General features: G+C 41.3%; 1 protein-coding gene across 1 annotated transcript; it reads left to right on the top strand.

Annotated features, from left to right (window-relative positions):
- Window positions 1-27: 27 nt before the first annotated feature.
- Window positions 28-15,141, top strand: LOC111138863 (cation channel sperm associated 2). The gene is made up of 13 exons (XM_022490794.1): window positions 28-85; window positions 532-678; window positions 1,178-1,351; window positions 1,545-1,613; window positions 6,870-7,042; window positions 7,565-7,720; window positions 8,007-8,131; window positions 9,376-9,554; window positions 9,770-9,869; window positions 10,188-10,244; window positions 13,135-13,358; window positions 13,716-13,883; window positions 15,004-15,141. Exons 2-13 carry the CDS (start codon window positions 534-536, stop codon window positions 15,033-15,035), a joined length of 1,602 nt encoding a protein of 533 aa, XP_022346502.1. The 5' UTR covers window positions 28-85; window positions 532-533; the 3' UTR covers window positions 15,036-15,141.
- Window positions 15,142-16,635: the final 1,494 nt, after the last annotated feature.

The raw sequence follows: 16,635 nt of genomic DNA, 5'->3' as shown, positions 1-16,635 counted from the left end.
AGCTGAGTTCTGGGGGCGCCAGAGCGGAGGTGGAGACGCAGACTTGAAGGCGGGGCTGAGTGGGCGGAAGAGAGCCTTGGCTGAGGTGAGGCCCAGAAGCGGGAATTGAGAGATGGAGGCTGCACCTGAGGGACATAGTTGGGACAGGACCTGTTTTCCAAATGCCAGGCTGCTACAATTTGTCCAGTTCCTCTTGGTTTGTCTTTCAGGGGCAGCCTTAAGTCCTCCCACTGCCCCTCCTCATTGCACTGCCCAATTACCTCAGGTCCAGGTGCTGCTCCGATTTCCTCTTTGTCCAGCCCTGGGATGCCTGCCCTGTGGTCACACAAGTGAAGGTGCTTGGCCACTTAGTCTACTGCGCAATGTCTCTCTTAGGACTCTTTGCTCCTTTTGTTTCAGAAAACCTTGAGTCTTGGTACAATGTGTTTGACTTCTTTAAGGGCAGAAAGGATGGGAGAAGGAGAAGTAAACCTCTAATCTTTGGTCCTCTCCAAAAATGAAATGACACTTGGTTTTTCCATTATTTTACAGACATGGCCACCAGTCACCCAATAGGACACGTGCAACTGCCCCGAGCGGATGCCATTCGTTCACGTCTCATTGATACTTTCTCTCTCATCGAGCATCTGCAAGGCTTGAGCCAAGCTGTGCCACGACACACTATCCGAGAGATAGTTGGTCAGCAGCCTGTTTCTTAACTACCATAGATTTAAGTCTCCTCGCCACACCCTCCAAAGTGTAAAAAGCAGAGACCATTTTAAGGGTGAAAAATTCAGGGAAGATTGGCTTGCTTGCTAGTTTGTAAATGATATCAAACTTGATAAATCAAAGGCTTTGTAAAGAAAGCTCTTTGAGCCCAGGAGATCGCTCACTTTTAGGCTTAGGATAACTACTAGCCCTGGCCAACTTGGAAGTTTCTATTTCCAAGACTCTAAAAATTTTGAGGGTTGAACCTGCTGCCTTTATTCTTGGGCATGGATAGTGTTGGTCATAAGTGATATATTAGCTCATATTCCAAACTAATGTTAATTGCAGTGAGAAAGAACAGCAAGGCAAGCTCTGCACTAGGGGACCCATTATGTAACCAGTATCCCTGGCCCTGGTCCTGCCTGTTCTTCATATCCCCCAGAGAATTCTCTTTATATGTATCCACTGTCCCTTTTAATTTTTGGTCTAGATCCTTCCCGTCAAAAGAAGGTTATGTTGGGAGATCAACACCAGCTGGTGCGATTCTCCATAAAGCCTCGACATACAGAACAAATTACACATGGCCGGAGGCTGATGAGCAGGCTTCGAGTGCGCTGCAGTCAGAGGCCACCTCTTTCCTTGTGGGCTGGATGGGTCCTTGAGTGTATCCTTTTGTGCCCCTCATTTTTAATCGTTCACCTTTACTGCCTCTCTTGCCTTATCATCTGCCTGAAGACTTATTTTCCCTTTTCCAAACTCCTATTTTCTTCTCATCCTCACTGGTTCTCTTCTTGCCCTTATGATACCACCTGTATAAGAAAGAATTCCACTCTGTATGTTTCCTTAAGAGAAAACAGGTCCTCTCTTCACAAACTTCATCATCTTTCTCATCTTTTTGAATACGATTGTACTGATGGTTGAAATAGGTGAGAACTGAGAACTGACATTGGATGGAAGAGGAAGTGGCTGTGGGTCATTTTTCCTATAAATTGATCATTTTTTAATTTTTTAATGTTACTTGAATTGTGATAGAGACAATTATATTAAGTCTTGGAGTAGGATTTATGCAACTGCTAAGATATCAAAATATTTGAAGGGCTCTCGAGAGTGGTAGATATAAAGTAGCCTAGACACAGAGTATAATAGACTTATGGGCAACCAAAGATGTGAAGACCAGTTATATTTCTTGTGTCAGTTTAGTTTAATAGTTGTTTAAATTAGCCTTTTGTATTAGAGATATTGGTGCCTATCAGTGAGTGATGCAACATTTACATTTTTTACAAGTATGTTCAATGTTAAGTCCCAAATAAGAAAGCTCACAAAGTATGTAAAGTTAGCTACAACTAAAATATTAGATGAGCCAAAAAATGATTAAAGAGTAAATGATTCTAAAATCAGTCCTAGGGGCACCTGGGTGGCTCAGTAGGTTAAAGCCTCTGCCTTTGGCTCAGGTCATGATCCCATCCATGGTCCTGGGATGAGCCCCGCATCGGGCTCTCTGCTCTGTGGGGAGCCTGCTTCCTCCTCTCTCTCTGCCTGCCTCTCTGCCTACTTGTGATCTCTGTCAAATAAATAAATAAAATCTTTTAAAAAAATTAAAAAAATATAAAAGAAATGTATTAAAAGCAAAAGAACATCTAGAAAACAATGGCTCATTTAATTATCATCTCAAACAAACTGCTCAGAATTGATGAAAAGGGGGCACCTGGGTGGCTCAGATGGTTAGGGTTTGCTTTCAGCTCAGGTCATGATTTCCAGGTCCTGGGATCGAGCCCTAAATTGGGCTCCCAGCTCAGCGGGGAGTCTGCTTCTTCCTCTCCCTCTGCCTCTCCTGCTTGTGCTCTGTCTCGTTCTCTTTCAAATGAATAAATAAAATATGTATTAAAAAAAGAAATGATGAAAAGGACAGTAGAAATACTCCTTGTTTCATCCTCATTGTTTCAGGGAATTTTCCCACTTTAATGTTTTTTGTTTGTTTGTTTTAGACTTTTTTAAAAAAATATTTTATTTTTTTATTTGACAGACAGAGATCACAAGTAGGCAGAGAGACAGAGAGAGAAAGGGAAGCAGGCCCCCTGCTGAGCAGAGAGCCTGATGTGGGGCTCTGCGGGGCTCAATCCTAGGACCCTGAGATCATGACTTTAGCCAAAGGCAGAGGCTTGAGCCACTGAGCCACCCAAGCACCCTGGAGTTTTCCCATTTTAAAATGGTCTTTTAATGCAATCAGCTCAAAGATATTTAAATATACAACAGTACTTGATACCCACTACAGTATGCTATATACTTTAAAGTACTTATTCTTTTTAGAGAGAGGGAGAAAGAGTGTGCACACATGTGGAGAGGGGAATGGCAGAGGGAGTGGGAGAGAGATAATCTTAAGCAGGCTCCATTCCTCAGCGTTGCCTTGAAACGTGGTGTGGGGCTTGATCTCACAACCCTGAGATCATGACCTGATCAAAAGTCAGATGTTTAACCAACTGAGCCACCCAGGTACACCTGTATCTTGACGTATTTAATTTCCCCCTCATTGTGGTGAGGATTTTGAAGTAAGTCACCCATATTTCCTATATCTTGTATGATAACTGGCATGTATTTGCCTTGTGGTGTTAAGGGTATAGTCTTAAGCCTTGGAATAAAGTAAACAGCCATAAATGTCAGGATTTCCTGGATCTAACGGACAAATAAAAATAGAATAGCACTAACCATTCTAGTTGGTAAAACAGTTGGATATGAAACATGATCACTGTGCTACAGGATAGGTAGATTCCTTGAGTGGCCATTATCTGACAAGTTCAGCAAAATTGTATCTTATTAAATACATTCTCATGGTAGAAAGGCAGGAGAGATTTTGCAAAGGAAAAGAATTTGTGACTAACAGATGTCTTTGAACAGACCAATTCATGTGATAGACATTGAGACTGTTTAAGTTTTTAAAAAAACCAATTTTCCAGATCATAGAGAATGTTGTTATAGATAGGGAAAAAAATAGTAATTAACAAACAGTTCTATAGATCAAAGTTCCCCAACCTTTTCTTTCTTTCTTTCTTTCTTTCTTTCTTTTTTTTTTTTTTTAGAGAGAGTACATATGCTGGTGAGAGTTGGAGGGTTATTAAGCAGGCTCCAAGCCCAGCCCAGGGCCTGACAGGGGACTCTGTCTCATGACTCTGAGATCATGACCTGAGCTGAAATCAAGAGTTAGGCGCTTAACCAACTAAACCATCCAGGTGCCCCATCCCCAATCTTTATGGTCTTGTGATTTTGTTTCCCAGTAATACAACTATAAACTTGTAAACCTCCTTAGGAGTTTAATCATTCCATTAGTTCTCTATGAGATAAAGAAGAAAGTTGAAGTAGAAGTAATATTTCAGACTAACATATTATTAAATATTGTATTCGAATGTGTATAATACACTTTTAAAAATTATAATGTTAGCACATTTTTACTTTTGCCATTTTTAAGTGATTCCTGCTGTTTTTAAATATATGAAAAAAATAAAGGAAATATATGATTTGCCCATAAGTGAATTTTTTTAAAAGATTTATTTATTTGACAGATAGAAATCACAGAGAGAGAGAGAGAGAGGAGGAAGCAGGCTCCCTGCTGAGCAGAGAGCCCAATGTGGGGCTCTATCCCAGGACCCTGGGATCATGACCTGAGCCGAAGGCAGAGGCCTTAACCCGCTGAGCCACCCAGACACCCCCATAAGTGAATTTTTAAAGGCCATTATATATTGTTTGGCTCAGGGATCAAATATATTTATTTTATATATTATATGTTTTTTAATTTAAGTTTTCTTTTTTAAACATTGAGATATAATTGACATATAACATTAATTTCAGGTTTACAGCATTATGTATTATATGTTAAGCACATCTTATATGTTAAGCTGTGGAGGAAACTTAATTATGTGTTATGGTATAAAAAAAATCTACTTTCACAATGATATTGGTAATTCTACTATTCACTTTAAACATCAGTTGGCTTATTTTTATAATTTTCACATTTTGTTTCCAAATGATGAGAGGGAGAAAAGAAAGATTTGACTCATTTGCAATCCATTTTCTGAAAATAACACATTGCAAGTGTGAATAGTCCTTATTTCCAACAACAACAAAAAATTCATGTATAACGTCATTATATTTTTTACATTGATTTTGAGGTTCTAGAGATATCTTGATGTGCTATATATAAGAATAATTCTCCAAGTTTATCTCAAGATGATCTTCATCAGAGTCTATAAATTGCATTCATCTGATCAAAAACTTTATATAGCATTAGTGTTCCTTACTTCATTGTGGATATAATGAGCCAAATCTTCTTTCTTTTCTCCTCTCATCATTTAAAAAAAATACATGATTTGTGCACAAATGAATTTTTAAGTGACATTATTTGTTGTTTGGTGTGGGGATCAAATATGTTTTATGTATTATGTTTTTGTTTTTATTTTTTATTTTTTTGTATTCTGTGTTTTAAAATTTAATATTATGGATATAACCAGCCAAAAAACGGTTACAATTTCAAACTATTTGACTGTCAAAATTGACAGCAGTTTGTGTTGTTCAGAGTGATTGAATATGTCCTTGTAATCTCCATTAACTGCCAAGGATATCAGTCATAGTGCATTTGGAGGCTCTCAGATTGTTCTGTTTCAAAGGGAAACGTATTAGGGGTACCTGGGTGGCTCAGCCATTAAGCATCTGCCTTTGGTTCAGGTCATGATCCCAGGGTCCTGGGATGGAGCCTCACATGGGGCTCCTTGCTCAGTGGGAAGCCTGCTTCTCCTTCTCCCACTCCCCCTGCTTGTGTTCCCTCTCTCCCTGTCTCCCTCTGTCAAATAAATAAATACAATCTTAAAAAAAAGAGAGAGAGAGAGAAACATATTAAATTATTATTTAGCTTTTAAGCCTATTTTGATTTCAGTGTTTTTTTTTTCCCCTACAGCGTGGTATACATCCATTAAATGCATAAAAGAAATGAAGAGGGTTGAAAGATGAAGGCAATAAGCTGAGGAATAGCAATTAGCAGATAATAGGGTTTTAGAGAGAATGTATAGGATTTAATTTTCTTTGCAGGACAAAATCAGTTTTAGAGAAGAATGGGAAAGTTTTAAAAACTAACAAATAGGGTGCCTGGGTGGCTCAGTTGGTTAAGCGACTGCCTTTGCCTCAGGTTATGATCGTGGAGTCCCGCATTGGGCTCCCAGCTCCATGGGGAGTCTGCTTCTCCCTCTGATCTTCTCCCCTCTCATGCATTCTCACTCTCTCTCTCTCAAATAAATAAATAAAATCTTTAAAAAAAAAAAAAAAACTAACAAAGAACCAAATAATTTTTTTAAAGATTTTATTTATTTATTTGCCAGAGAGAGCACCAGCAGGGGGAGCAGCAGGCAGAGGGAAAGGCAGGCTCCTCGCTGTGCAGGCAGCCCTATATGGGACTCCATCTCAGGGCCCTGTGATCATGACCTGAGCCAAGGCAAAGGTTAACTGACTGAGCCACCCAGGCATCCTAAGAACCAAATAATTTTTTGTTATAGCTCACTATGTCTCATGAATCTGGCTTCTTGTTCATACTTCCTTATCAAACACTTTACATATCATGGCCCTACATTTTCATTCTATTCTCAAGGCCCATAGCTTCTTTGTGAAGTTTGGGACTGGAGTGCCAGTGTAGCAGAAGAGTGGTGGTAGTGAAGAGAGCAATCCCTTGGTAACTGTGTGACCTCCGAGTGGGAAGGCAGTGACTTGCAGCTGTTAGACATATTGATACCAGCAGGAGAAGAGTTGCAGCTGTTTTTCATGGTCAATTCTTTCCTTTCCTGTATTTCACAGGTTGAAAAAAAATCAATGTTAAGAAGAAAAACAAAGGGGCGCCTGGGTGGCTCAGTGGGTTAAGCCGCTGCCTTCGGCTCAGGTCATGATCTCAGGGTCCTGGGAGCGAGCCCCGCATCGGGCTCTCTGCTCAGCAGGGAGCCTGCTTCCTCCTCTCTCTCTGCCTGCCTCTCTGCCTGCTTGTGATCTCTCTCTGTCAAATAAATAAATAAAATCTTTAAAAAAAAAGAAGAAAAACAAAGAAAAATGGAACAGCATGGGCACACTGTGGTTTATAATAGTTTCTGATCATTCTAAACCCTTTGGTTTCCCAGTTCCTTAACCTTTATTCATCCTTTGCTCTACTCTCACAGAATTGCTTGAATCCTCAAACGCCAAATTGTGGTCACTCAAGCTGACTCTGGAGGTGGCAGCTTGGTTCATCTTGCTTATTTTCATCTTGGAGATCCTTCTTATGTGGATATCCAGCTTTTTCCTCTTCTGGAAGAATGCCTGGAATGTCTTTGACTTTGTTGTCACCATATTGGTAAAGATAAATATCCTGAGGATTAGTTTGGTGGGTTGAGGAATGAGCCTAGGTGAATCAAAATGACAAGAAAAGTTAATTAGATCACAAGAAGAATGTCATTATTTTGATATTTTTAAAAAAATTTCAGTCAGTCTTTGCAGGAGTTGTTGGTACTAGTAGCAAGACAGAATTTAACCACAACATTACCCCAGCAAGAACATCTACCAGTTTACTAAGCACTTACTAAGTACCAAGCACCATTCTAAGTGTTTTTCATGTCCTGAGTATTTTCTCACCACTTGAGCTCCACAACAACCCAATGAGGTAAGCACTGTGCTTATCCCCTTTGAAGTGCAGGGTTTTAAGTAATTTAGTAGAGGAAGGCTCAATTGGAAACAGTCCTCAGAGAATGCTGTTCAAGGGATAATGCCCAAGGAACTATGAAGAAGATGAGATAGGGGTAACTGTGAAGAAGAAGGGGTAACTGTGCATGGGTGCTTTGGGTACATTTTACTCATAATCTGTGTGTGTTTCCCACAGTCCCTGCTTCCGGAGGTTGTGGTGCTGGTGGGGGTAACAGGCCAGTCTGTGTGGCTCCAGTTGCTGAGGATCTGCCGGGTGCTAAGGTCTCTCAAACTCTTTGCACGATTCCGTCAAATTCGAGTCATTATTTTGGCCCTGGTGAGGGCTCTCAAGGTGATTTGACTGTTGCAGCTAAACCAACTGGGTAGGGTGGATAAACATGGGAATTTAACATAAAACAAGGCTGGGTGGGTCAAAGAGGGACTATATAAAATGTCATTGGATGATAAAGGGCTGGGGGCAGGTGCTGTAGTGTACAGAGAACTGGACTTGGGAGTGGAAGTGAAGGTTTTGTGGGGGGGGGGGCAAGGGAGGGGGGATTGCCAGGGTGGCCTGAACTCTGCTGTAGGTGGAATCAGCCTAATTTGGCCCACCTCTGACTCAAGGTCATGCCCTCTAGAGCATGACCTTCCTCCTGATGTTGCTGCTCATCTTCTTCTACATTTTTGCTGTGACTGGTGTCTACTTCTTTGAGGATTACACTCGTTCTACTCGCCAGGACCTGGAGTACCCTATGTTCTTCTCGTAGGCAGGACAGGGGTGGGGGAGAATTGAGGGTGGGGGGAGAGAATTTGGGCAAGAGACTGGGAAGCTAGTCCAAAGTAAGTAATACAAAAAGTATGGTCTATTGTAAGGAACTGGAATAGAACACAGTAAGGAGAAAAAAGAAAGCAAAGGAATACGGAGTAGTAGTAGCCCTGATTTTGAGGAAAGGGTGACTAGTTCCAGGTTTGCTCTAGATTTTGAAATTTAAACATCCCCTCCTCAGCCATCTTTAGATAGTAGTATATTCCAGTGTCTAAGCTCTGGTTTCTATACTCACTTACCTCTTTTGAAAAATGGAAATAATAGTAGCACTACCTCATCAGAGTATAGGAATAAGCATAATGCATTTTTGCACTTAGCACAGATTTTGACACAATGTAAGTGATCAACACAGGCTACTATGACTCTGAAGTCACTGGTTTTACCCCAAAGGCTAGGTGTGGTTACACATGCACACACCTAGATTAATTCAAAAGTAAAATCCTGATAAGATCTTTGTCTAGAGAACAGGATTGCCAGTAGATAGTCAATTGGATTTCGATGAGATAATGTTATTCATGAATTGGAATCCAATCTTGTCAGCCCCTCTTAGGTATCAGACTTAACGGGTAGCTTGGTAAGAGTATTGAGTTGGGAGAGTCCTAAATATTCATCCAATGCAGGCCCTGGTATTCTCAATAAGTTGTATATGGAAGACTAGGAAGGAAAGAAGGAAAATTCAGATAACTTCCTGAGATCTTTTGTGGCACATTCATTATTATTCATTATTTGGGATCACATATTTATGTTACATACCTATCCATTTACTTAAGGATGACTTCATACCAAGGAACTAAATAGGAATGATGTTTGCTAAATTTTTAAGTGATCTTCTGTTCGATGAAGTCCATAGGACAGTGAAGAATGAACTTAGAAAAAACATATGTAGCTGGTGATTCATTCAATCTTTAAAAATTCAGCCAGTACCTATTTACTGAGCACCTACTATGTTCCAGGCAATAATGGAATAGTGAGAGATATTCATGGATTATTCAGGATAAAGGAAAACCTAACAAAACAACTGCAAGCTGAAGAATGCTTAGCTAAAAAGTTGTTAGAAAAGAAGCCAAAATCAGAGCAAACTACAAAGAAATGTTCTTATGTTGCTTTAAGAGTAATAAAATACTGTTTCTTAGAGATTTAGATCTCTGTTCTGTCTGTACCCATACCTCCTTTCTCTCTAGGGACCTGCTGAATTCCCTCGTGACAGTGTTCATCCTCTTCACCATGGACCATTGGTATGCACTGCTTCAGGATATCTGGAAGGTTCCTGAAGTTAGCCGTGCCTTCAGCAGCATCTATGTCATCCTTTGGTTGTTACTTGGTTCCATTATCTTTCGAAACATTATAGTAGCCATGATGGGTAAGCACAGAAGAGAGGAAACTTGGTTGTGAGGGGGTGGCTGGGAAGAAATTAGGATGAAAGCTAGGATTGGGAGATTATTCATAGAGAGAACCTGAGGTAGCAGGAAGGCTTGGGGCCTGGAATGGATATTTCACTTGGTTTCTCCCCACCCAAGCCCTCTCCCCAGGTCTAGTCACCGCAATCTCCCAACTCCTAATGGCCCTTCGGGGCAGTTACTAACTTCCAGAATATCAGGAATGAGCTGAACGAGGAGATCACACATCTGGAGGTTCAGCATAAAGCTGACATATTCAAGCGGCAGATTATCCAAAGGTCTGCTACCCCATTTTCAAACTCAAGTTTAGTTCTAAAGGGTATCCCAGCCTCATTCCCTGTTTCCATTCCTTGGCCTTGAACCCATTTTTCCCTTCTCTTCCACAGAAGATTTGCCCCAGGGTTAGAATTCCCCAGCTCTCGAATATTGCCTGATTCTTTATCCACTCTTGGGACTTTCCTTCTCTTTTTACCTTCTTACATCAATGTGTTCTCCTCAGTTTTCTTCACTTTATGATCTGAATTGCTTTCTTTTCCCCTTCCATACTCCTGCATCAGTATAACTCTCTTCACTCTTCTGTGTTTTTTGCTTTGCAGGAGACAAAACCTATCCCCTGAGGTAATGAGGTCAAGCATAAGCAAAGTGGATACCAGGTTAGGAGTGTAAATGTGAAATGGGATGGACAAATGTGAAGGAAGAGAGGGTAGAAAACCAAAGACAAAGGTTGACTTTGAGAGATAATCCATTTATTCAATAACTATTTATTGTAGTAGGTTAAGTGGTGCCCCCCCAAAAAGAAATATCCATGTTCTAACCCCTGTTAGAACATGATTTTATTTGGTAAAATGGTCTTTGCAGATGCAATTAAGGATCTTGAGATGCAATCATCCTGGAATATCCAGGTAGGCCTTAAATGCAGTGAAAGTCCTTTATAAAAGACAGAAGAGGAGAAGACATAGACATTGAAGAAGAGAAGATGTGAAGATGGACATAGAAATTAGAGAATTGGAGTCATGCAACCACAAGCCAAACGAAGCCAATGAATGCTAGGCAACTGCCAGAAGCTAAAGGAAGTAAGGAATCTTCTCCCCTAGTGGTTCCAGAGGGAGTATGGTCCTGGAGACAGCTTGATATCAGACTTCTGTCTCCCAGAATTGTGAGAGAATAAGTTTCTGTTATTTTAAGCTACCAAGTTTGTGGTAATTTATTACAGCAGTGATAGGAAACTAATACAAATACCTTCTATGAAACAGATGTTATTCTAGACCCTGAGTGCTCAGCAGTGGACAATAAAGCAGAAAGAAAAATAAGAAATTCATTCAAGAAATAATTATTTTAGGGGCACCTGGCTGACTCAATTGGCAGAGTGTGTAACTCTTGATCTTGGGGTCATGAGTTCAAACCCCACATTGAGCAATAATAATTATTATTATTTATATAAACTTTTTTTAATTAAGTAAACTCTGAACACAATGTGGAGCTTGATCTCACGACCCCAAGATTGAGTCAAATGCTCTACTGACTGAGCCAATCAGGTGCCCCAAGAAATAAATATTGAATACCCATTAGGTGCTTGGGCTATATCAGTGAACAAAATAGGCAATAATGCCTGTTATCATGGAGCTTACATACCGTGGGGGGGAGGGAGAAGAGACAATAAACAACATATAAATGAGTAAATTAATATATAAAATATGATAAGCATTATGAAAAAAATAGAATAGGTGAAAAAGGGATTGGAATATAGGGTGGGGATTGCAGCTGGGTTATAATTTTAAACAAGGTAGTCAGGATGGCTGCATTTAAAAGGTGGCATTTGAACAAAGACATGGAGGAGGGAAGGGGATTACTGTGTTGAAATCTGTGGGAAGAGTGTTATAGGCAGAGGGAATAGCTGATGTGTTTGAAAAACAGCAAAGAAACCACTGACAAGAGTAGGGTTACCAGTTGGGGAGAGTGACAGAAGATGAGGTCAGAGAGATAATGGGGACCTGATCTTGTAGGGCTATGAGGGCCACTGAGGGACTTAGACTTTCACTCTAAGTGGAATGGAGAGCCACAGAGTAGAGCAGTGATAATGAAGTGACTTACATTTAAGACAGATTACTCTCTGGGGTGCCTGGGTGGCTCAGTTAAGTTGCTGCCTTCGGCCTAGATCATGAACCCAGGGTCCTGGGATCAAGCCCTGCATTGGTCTCCTTGCTCAGTGGGGAGCCTGCTTCACCCTCTCCTACTGACTCTTGATCTCTCTTGCAAATAAATAAATAAAATTTAAAAAAAAATAAGAAGGACTACTCTGGTTGCTATGTTGATGATGCACAGTAGAAGAATGGGAAGAAGCAGAGAGATGAGCTAAAGCTATCCAGGCAAGAGGTGATGATGGCTCAGATAAGAGTGATACCAGTGAGAAAAGATGTATTTTTTTAAAAGATTTTATTTATTTATTTGACAGAGATCACAAGTAGGCAGAGAAGCAGGCAGAGAGAGAGGAGGAAGCAGGCTCCCTGCTGAGCAGAGAGCCCGATGCGGGGCTCTATCCCAGGACCCCGGGATCATGACCTGAGCTGAAGGCAGAGGCTTTAACCCACTGAGCCACCCAGGTGCCCCGAAAAGATGTATTTTTAAGGTAGAATCAAGAGGATTTCTTGGTGGATTGGATGGAGTATAAGAGAAGAGTTGAGAATGACTCCAAAGTTTTGGCCAGAGTAGTTAGAAGGATAGATTAGCTGAGATGGGGAAGGCTGTGAGTAGAGGAGGTTTGATAGGCAGAGTTCATTTTGGGTTGAATTTGAGATGCCTATTAGACATTCAGGTGCTGATATGTGAGTAAAAGTTGAATATTCAAGTCAAGATTGAGGAGTGAAATCTGGACTAGAGGTTTAAATTTGCATTTAGAAGACATTTAAACTCTGGAGATCACCAAGGAGTGACTGTAGATGAGGAAGATAAAATGTCCAAGAGCTATGGCTTGGGGCCTCTCAAGAGATAGAACCGAGGGGGCAAAGCTATAGTTGTGGTTAAATGGGCATAGACCTGGGCACCTGGGTGGCTCAGTGGGTTAAAGCCTCTGCCTTCGGCTCGGGTCATGGTCTCAGGGTCCTGGGATCGAGCCCTACATCGGGTTCTCTGCTCAGCAGGGAGCCTGCTTCCCTTCCTCTCTCTCTGCCTGCCTCTCTGCCTACTTGTGATCTCTGTCTGTCAAATGAATAAATAAAAAAAAATCTTAAAAACAAATAAAGAAATGGGCATAGACCTACAGAGCAAGGAGCTGAAACTTAGCAAAATAAGGTGGAGTGTAGAATGTGGAAGCCTGAATAAAATGGAACACAGAAGCTATGTGGTGAGGGGCACTAATAGGGATATACTACATGGGATCATTGAAGTCAGAGGTGCTTAAAATCTCGAATTTTGGGAGTGGTTGGGCCCTCATGACCTTAAGCCCCAGCTTCAGGGGATGGCAAGGGTCAGGGCCAGCATAATGAAAGAACTAGCCACATCTCATAAATGTATTTGAAGGAATAAAATTTCTCCTTTCACTTATAGAGATCCCAATCAACAAAGGGAATCTTTGGTCTTACCAGCAGCTTTTGAAGAAGAGTCTAAACACAGTGCTGATGAAGAGGGTTCAAGAACATCTGCACTGAAAATAGAAGAGTTTTTGTCGAAAGTGAAAAAGTCCCCATCTTCCTCCTCCTCCTCCTCTTCCTCCTCATCTTCATCTTCCTATTATTCCTCCTCTTCTGAATCCAGATATCTAGACCCCATCGGTAAGCAGAGTTTCTTTCATTTGAATTCAGACTCCTCGAGGAGACATCCCAGTCTTAATAGGAGTTCTCCCACTGTATCTACTTCCCAGTTTTCTCCACTAGTCTGATTTTCTGGTCTTAATTGCTTTCTTTGTGCTTTTGTTCATTTCCCGTGTACTTCCGCTTCACTTTGGGTAAGTGTGGCTGTGGCTGTCTTTGCTTACTATAAAAAGCAGTCTCTTGGTGATGTTCCCTTTTCCTTCCCTGATTCCTGTTTACTCTTGCATCCCTGCTTTTCCCCCACGTGATAGGATCTATTAGCGCTTACCCAACTTCCACAGATCTAGACATGTATTTAAGAAGCATTCCTCCCTCCAGGTCAGTTGGACTGGGAGACTCATGTGCACCAGAATCTGCCTGGACTAATGGAAATGGATCAGGATGACCGCGTTGTTTGGCCCAGAGATTCACTCTTCCGATATTTTGAGTTGCTAGAAAAGCTTCAGTATAACTTAGAGGAGCGTAAGCGGTTGCAGCAGTTTGCAGGTATGGATTTAGGGCCGTCATGGGGACCAGGGGTTAAGTACATTGGAGTAGCATAATGGAATAGCATATAACTGGAGAGAAGGAGAATGGTGTCCACTATTTCAGCATTTCAGCCTGTGAATTTCCACCTCACGCTTAAAAATGTGATTCCTTGGTTTGGTATGTCACATTCTTATGTCCTGATTTTTTATAATCTAGAGAGAACCTGAAGCTTTGCTTCTCCAGTAGGGAAAACCTAAATGTTATGAGGTCTGAGAGTTTGTTTCCCAATTGCAATTGTTGGATGTTAGGATAAGGTGGGCTCTTGCTCTTTTTGTGCAGTCCACTCCCTTTTGGACCTGTTTCTGCTCTCTCAAGGGCATATTTCAGACCTAAGTGGTAGGGCCTCAACCTCAAATTGGGTAGCAGTGGGGATTAGACAGTGAGCAGAGAGCTCACAAGTGCCCACTGCTCCCAGCTCCCAAAAGAGGTTTATGAATTAAACATTTTTCTTCCTATCAGCCCCTTTTAGTGTCAGCCTAGGCAAAGAGAAGTATGTACATTATTTAAATAGTAGAGTTAATTTAAGTGGAAAACTACTTGCTCAAAATTCTTTCCCCTAAATTTCACCACTGAGAGATGAATTGGGGTTAATAAATTCTCCCTCTAAAATACAAAAACTGGAAAAGTTAGGGGTCATTTTTTATAACTTAATAGGGAGTGGTGTTGTCTTCCTCATATCTAATTAAAATCAGCTCAATGTAAAAGTAACAATGAGTGAAGAAGAATGTGTGCGTGATAGACACAGGAGGGCAATTAGAGGAATTTATACCAGTGAAACATGGAATTTAGAGCAGGATGTCACAGACAGGCTTTGCCTGCTTCAGGTTAATCCTAATCTTTCCAATTGTCCTCCCCACTTGTTCTCTGGGTAGAAACAGGGTGAAAGAGAGGAGAAGGAGCAAAGTAGCTTCTTTAATCTGGGTTAATTAATCTATGGCAAAGATTACTGAGTCATAGAGCTTAATGAAAGTAAAAGATTTTCTGTGGGGACCTAGAACCCAGAAAAGCAGGGTCTACAGACATTCGGATGTCCTGAATATTCTTTGCTTCATAGCCTCACAGTCCTATTTCTTTACAGTGCAAGCACTGATGAACTTTGAAGACAAGTAAAGCTGAAAATGGATGGCTTCAATTTCTTTGGCAAAAATTAATGAAAGGAAGAGTTGGAAATGGAGAATTCAAAGTATAACTGTCTAATAAATACTGTTGGTAATTACTTAGTGGTCTGTTTCTGAGATGAAGGGGATACTGAAAGGTATAAAGTCAGGCTGCAAAAGTTAGTTCAGGTGCCGATGGGGCTCATGATGCTTGGTTTTCTACTCTTTGCACAGCTCCTGAATTTCATTTTTTTCTTGACTTTGTCCTTGTAACCCCAACCCTTCCTGCAACCTCTACTTCTGGACAGAGTCCTAATTTTACCATCTCCCTCCCTGATGGGTATGGGCCTCTGGGGGTGGGAGGGTAAAGAGATCCCAGGAGCTATAGGGTAAGTAATGGAGAACTATTGTTTCCATTGTGCACTATGATCATTGCTTCTCCTATGCATCATTAACTTTCATCAAATATTGGGGCACTTAGGTGGCTCAGTTGGTTAAGCCTCTGATTCTTGGTTTTTGTTCAGGTCATGATCTCAGGGTTGTGGGATCAAGCCCCTTGTCAGACTCAGCACTCAGCACAGTCTGCTTGTCCCTCTTCCTCTGGTCCTCCCTGCCACTCGTGTGTGCTCTCTTGCTTTCTCTCTTTTTCAAATAAATAAATAAATAAAATAAAAATAAAATCTAAAATAAAACCCCATTAATCAAACATCATTTGATTAAAGGGTCCCTTTATGGGACACCTTGGTGGCTCAGTCAGTTGAGCATCTAGCTCTTGATTTGAGCATCCAGCTTAAGCTCAGGTCATGATCTCATGGGTCATGGGATCCAGCCCCATATTGGGTTCCTTGCTCCGTGGGCGGCAGCAGGGGAGTCAGCTCTGCTTGAAATTCTGTCCCTCTGCCCCTCCCCCCACTCACTCACACGTGAGGTCTCTCTCTCTCCCAAATATTTTTTTTAGCAATTTTTATTTTTAAAATATTTTTATTTATTTATTTGACAGAGAGAGAGATCACAAGTAGGCAGAGAGGCAGACAGAGAAGGGGAAGCAGACTCCCTATAGAGCAGAGAGCCCAATGCAGGGCTCTATCCCAGGACCCTGGGATCATGACCTGAGCCGAAGGCAGAGGCTTAACCCACTGAGCCACCCAGACGCCCCTCCCAAATAAATATTTTTTATTTTTAAAGATTTTATTTATTTATTTGACAGAGAGAGATCACAAGTAGGCAGAGAGGCAGGCTCCCTGTTGAGCAGAGAGCCCAATTTGGGGCTGATCCCAGGACCCTGAGATCACGACCTGAGCTGAAGGCAGCGGCTTAAACCACTGAGCCACCCAGGTGTCCCCAAGTAAATATTTTTAAAAGATTTGCTCTCAGAGAGAGAAAGCATGAGAAGGGGGATAAAGGGAGAATGGACTCCCCTCTGAGTAGAGAGCAGAACCCTGGAATCATGACCTAAGCTAAAGGGAGACACTTAACCGACTGAGCCACCCAGGCACCACTAAATAAATAAATCTTTTTTTTAAGATTTTATTTATTTGACACAGAGAGAGAGAGAGATCACAAGTAGGCAGAGAAAGAGGATGAAGCAGGCTCCCTGCTGAGCAGAGAGCCCG

Source organism: Enhydra lutris, unplaced genomic scaffold, assembly GCF_002288905.1.
Source record: "Enhydra lutris kenyoni isolate GAN:26980312 unplaced genomic scaffold, ASM228890v2 scaffoldscaffold4, whole genome shotgun sequence".
Taxonomy (NCBI): domain Eukaryota; kingdom Metazoa; phylum Chordata; class Mammalia; order Carnivora; family Mustelidae; genus Enhydra; species Enhydra lutris.
The sequence above is the reverse complement of the archived record's forward strand: the minus strand, read 5'-3'. Positions and strand labels throughout refer to the sequence as shown.

Bases quoted from the DNA above. Each gene is read 5' to 3' on its own strand.
- LOC111138863 (XM_022490794.1), top strand. From the start codon at position 534: ATGGCCACCAGTCACCCAATAGGACACGTGCAACTGCCCCGAGCGGAT. The intron at 1,352-1,544 runs GTATCCTTTTGT...AAGAGAAAACAG, and splicing joins GGCTGGATGGGTCCTTGAGT to GTCCTCTCTTCACAAACTTC. The intron at 9,555-9,769 runs GTAAGCACAGAA...CCTTCGGGGCAG, and splicing joins CATTATAGTAGCCATGATGG to TTACTAACTTCCAGAATATC.